This window comes from Filicampus tigris, chromosome 15, assembly GCF_054856515.1.
Source record: "Filicampus tigris isolate MCC_2025a chromosome 15, RoL_Ftig_1.0, whole genome shotgun sequence".
NCBI lineage: Eukaryota > Metazoa > Chordata > Actinopteri > Syngnathiformes > Syngnathidae > Filicampus > Filicampus tigris.
The window spans coordinates 7787119-7791717 of record NC_141231.1 but is presented as its reverse complement, the minus strand read 5'-3'; the positions used below and the strand labels follow the sequence as shown (position 1 = coordinate 7791717).

General features: G+C 46.6%; 1 protein-coding gene across 1 annotated transcript; it reads left to right on the top strand.

Moving 5' to 3' along the window:
• The first annotated feature begins 1375 nt into the window (after positions 1-1375).
• On the top strand, positions 1376-3300 carry s1pr3b (sphingosine-1-phosphate receptor 3b). The gene is made up of 2 exons (XM_086054135.1): positions 1376-1537; positions 1680-3300. Exon 2 carries the CDS (start codon positions 1688-1690, stop codon positions 2840-2842), a length of 1155 nt encoding a protein of 384 aa, XP_085910261.1. The 5' UTR covers positions 1376-1537; positions 1680-1687; the 3' UTR covers positions 2843-3300.
• The last annotated feature ends 1299 nt before the right edge of the window (positions 3301-4599 follow it).

The following is a 4599-nucleotide window of genomic DNA, read 5'->3' as shown; positions in this document are numbered from 1 at the left end:
TGGGTCTTGCACAGGTGTCCCTCATTGTCTCGTCAATTTGTCTTTATTTACTTCCCTGCTTTCTCTCACTCCTCGCAGGTTCATTTTCAATCGTCAACTATCCTTTGTCGCATCAAGTTGCCGTTTGTTTATCTTTGGTGCGAGTCCTTTTTTCCTAGTGGTTATGTAGTTACTTTAATCCTTGTTGTTTTGAACTTGAGTATTTTCGTGTCCCAGTACCTTGTTTCCATTTTTGTTTTCATTAAATTACCACTGAACTACATTCCTGCCTCGCTTCCCTGCGTTTGGGTCCTCCTCCACACAAACCCATGACAGGATGTTTGATATTGTAAATAATAGGAAATGCTGGACGATTAATAGGGGTGTGCATCTATCCAATAAAAGACAATTTGATACATATCTCGATACAGGGGGCGCGATACGATTCAAAAAGGAACAAGTCGATTCAGTGGGACTACGATTCAATTCGATATGGTACGGCTATCATGTTTATGAATATGAAACAACATGTACTGTAAAAGCACAATCTATTCAAGTTAATTAACTTCAAAATAAAACAAATCATGGAGTGTGATACGATTCAAGAATGGTACCTTTTCAAAAGGAACGAGTCGATTCAGTTCGGTTACATCAAAACTAATCCTCCCATTGCAATCGTTTTTTGTTGCGCCTCCCATGATCAATGATAAGTTATGGACAGGTCATGTATGGATGACGTTATGTATGATGAATAATTGATGGGCGAGAAACAATAATGGATGGATAATTTATGGATGACCGTAAATAAATAATAGGTAAGTGAGCGGATGAATGGATGTTGTGTTTGAGTGAACGGATGGATGACGGACGGATGATGAAAAATAGGTACTGGTGGGCGGATGATAAAAAAGACTGCAGAGGGACGAAGAAAGATTGGCAACGGTGGATGGATGGGCATAGCTGTGGTTGGATGACACAACGGATGGATGATGAATAAAAATACAGATGGACCAGTGAATAGATAAAGGGAGGCATGGATGTGCATTTGGTGGAAATATGGACGAATGAATGGATGAATAATGAATGACAGATCGATATGTGATACTTACGTAAAACGGATGGATTGATTGGATGGAATGATCCATACATGAATGAAAGTAAGGGAGGGAGGTGGCCCGTGTATGCAAGTGAAAGTTCAAACAGATACATTGCATAAAAAACGGAGTATGAGAGTGAGCTGTATATCCAGGATGAATGAAAGCAAACCTCAATGTATGCACTAAAGGAAGGAGGGAGGAGAGATGTGTGGGGGGGGGGGGGGGGGTGAGGAAGGGAGGGCATAGGGAAGAAGGGTGTGACTTCCAGCCCGCCGACTCTTGAGTTTGGAGGAGGGAAAAACAAAAAAGGTTGACGATGGTGAGCGCTGTGCACAGCGAGAGGGGATCGGGGAAGTTTGTCGATGAGGACTTCGGCTTGCGGGACTCCAAGTGAAACTAAAGCTAAATGACATGTTTGCACTTCAGATTTGGATCGGATAAAGCCTGAAAAAGCGCTCCCGGTAAGTCTGCTCGACTATGTCCGTCTGTTTTTCATTGACACGCTCGAGCGGCCGCGCGCCGAGCGTTCAAAGCTTGCTGCATGCATTGAGCAAACAGGAAGTGGAAAAAATGTATCTGAGTGGAAGCATCACTTCTCGGCAGACGCCAAAATGATTGATCCTCACATCTACCTGCACTACAACTACACGGGCAAGCTGGACCACCGACCCAGTGTGGACGCCGGTGTGGGAAGGGGCACCCCGGACACCAAGACCCTCCTGTTCTTGGTGGTGTGCGGCTTCATCGTGCTGGAGAACCTGACGGTGCTGGTGGCCATCTGGCGCAACCACCGCTTCCACAACCGCATGTACTTCTTCATCGGCAACCTGGCGCTGTGCGACATGCTTGCCGGCGTGGCCTACCTGGTCAACCTGCTCCTGTCGGGCGACAGGACCTTGCACCTGTCGCCCGCCCTTTGGTTCGTGCGCGAGGGCAGCATGTTCGTGGCGTTGGGCGCCTCCGTCTTCAGCCTCCTGGCCATCGCCATCGAGCGCCACCTGACCATGATCAAAATGAGGCCCTACGACGGCAAAAAGAACTACAGGGTCTTCCTCCTCATCGGCGCGTGCTGGTTGATCGCCATCTCCTTCGGGGCGCTTCCCATCCTTGGATGGAATTGCCTGGGCGACCTCCCCGATTGCTCCACCGTGCTGCCTCTGTACTCCAAGAAGTACGTGGCCTTCTGCATCACCGTCTTCATGGCGCTGCTCTTGGCCATGTCGGTGCTTTACGCCCGCATCTACATCTTGGTCAAGTCCAGCAGCCGCAAGGTGAGCAAGCATAGCAATTCCGAGCACGCCATGTCGCTGCTGCGCACCGTCATCATCGTGGTGGGCGTCTTCATCGCCTGCTGGACGCCCATCTTCGTCTTGCTCCTGGTGGACGTGGCGTGCGAGCAGCGCCGGCGGTGCCCCATCCTTTACGAGGCCGACTGGTTCATCGGGTTGGCTGTGCTCAACTCGGCCATGAACCCCGTCATATACACACTGGCTAGCCGCGAGATGAGACGGGCCTTCCTGGGCTTGGCTTGCTGTCTTTGTTACCGGGGCAAAACGGCCACACCGGGCAGCGGGAACAGGCAATGTCTGGAGGCTAGTCGTAGCCGGAGCAAATCGTGGAGCAGCCAGAACAACCACAACCAGCAGGGCAGCAGGCAGGCGGGGCCAGACGTGGAGGCGGGCTCCGGACCCGGGAAGGTGTCGGTGGTTGTGGGGCCGAGCGGCGCTGATGCTGAGAACTGCATACAAAATGACGGGATGGAGTGAGAGGCGAGGCCAGGGCGGCCCTCGTGCCACCGGCTCCAGTTATGAGCACTATAAGGGACTACAACGTACAATTCCTTGAAAGACACCTTGATTGTGAGGCTAAGCAATGCACCATCTAGAACTGGGACCGTTGGAAACTGGACCTTTTTTGAGTCCAAACCAAGTTCTTCGATAAAACAACTTTTTCTTACAGTCTATGGTGGTGGTTAAAGTGACCCAATTGCGATTTCTATCTCCAGAAAAAAAAAACATCAGAATCTGGCCTCCTCAGATCAGAACGAGGTTTCGATTCTGTAGGGACTCAAATCATTTGATTGCAGTGTAAATGAATTGATATACTGTAGATACAGCCTGTCATTGGGTGTTAGAGGGGAAATGCATGCGATCAGATCAGACTGGATTACATCAGATCTGAATCAGGCCTTAGTTTTAGTGAATTCAAAAATGATTCTTACTAATGCGGCTGCAGTGTAAACAGGATTGATCGGATATAGCCGGTCTTTGCGAGTCACTGAAACACAGGGGGGAGGGGGGGGGGGGGGGAGCGCATGCACTGCTTGCAGAACCTCAGATGCAAATCCGACCTGGATCGCAGCAGATAAAAATCGCAATGAATCGTAAGGGACTGCAGTGTAACAGCAAGGTCAGTTCCTTTGTTTTTCATCAGACAAATGTTCATAATTCCGGCTTTTATTTAGGGGATTTACATCTAAATGTGTTCAACAACTCAGGACAGAGCACCTTCCTTTTTTAAGCCACCCACTTTAAGTGAGCACAATTATTGGAATGGTTATTAATAAATTAACTTAAAGTGAATAGCATTTGATATATAAAATCAAAATAGGAACTTAATTTGGTGGCATAACCCTTCCTTCCAAAAAGTGCTCTGGCCTGAGTTGTAACACATCTAGATGGAAAAGCTGGAATTCTGAACATTGGTCTGATATTCATCTTATTATGGGAAACACAAATGTCTTCAGCGTACAATAAAAACAAAGGAATTGACTTTGCCGTGCAATACTTTTGGAGGGGACTGTATAGCCTATGTTTGCCAGTCAGCAAACAGTGGGATGAAAATAAAACAGAATCAAAACCAGGTTGGACTTGTATGCTGATAAAAAAAGTGACTGGCTCGTGTAAAATGATCAGATATAGTTTGTCTTGGTGAGTCACCTACAATAAAAGCGGGAGGGGAATAAAAAACAAATTTGGATATCCGCAGCAAAGAATCAAGATTCCAATCAGATATTGGACGATGGTCGCAGCATAAAGGGAGTGGGACAGATCTATCGTTGCAAATCATTGAAAATTGATGGGGATGGACGCAAAATCAACTACAGATCAGAATCAGGCCTCGCATGTACAGTATGTGCATTAAAATCAACTATGAATGAAATACTGCAGTGTACATGGCCAAATCAAGTTCTTTCCTGATGATGTCACTTCTGTTTCTGTCGACGTTTCGCTATTTAACCGCATTTTCCGTATTGTACATGCTGCTTGTTTTGGTTGTGCGGTGAAAATTAGTATGACATAGATGGGGCACTTAAAATTACATTAAAAAAAAAAATCAGACAGACACGAATTGGAAATCTCTTGCATTAAGAACTACAGTTTAAATGCAGTCTTACGTTGATGAGAACTAAAGGAACCACTGTCAGTATGGTCCAATAATCGTAATCCTTATGTAGCATTATTGTCGTGACTGTTTGAAAGTATTACACCTTATTTATTATACTTGCTCTGCACTAATTATG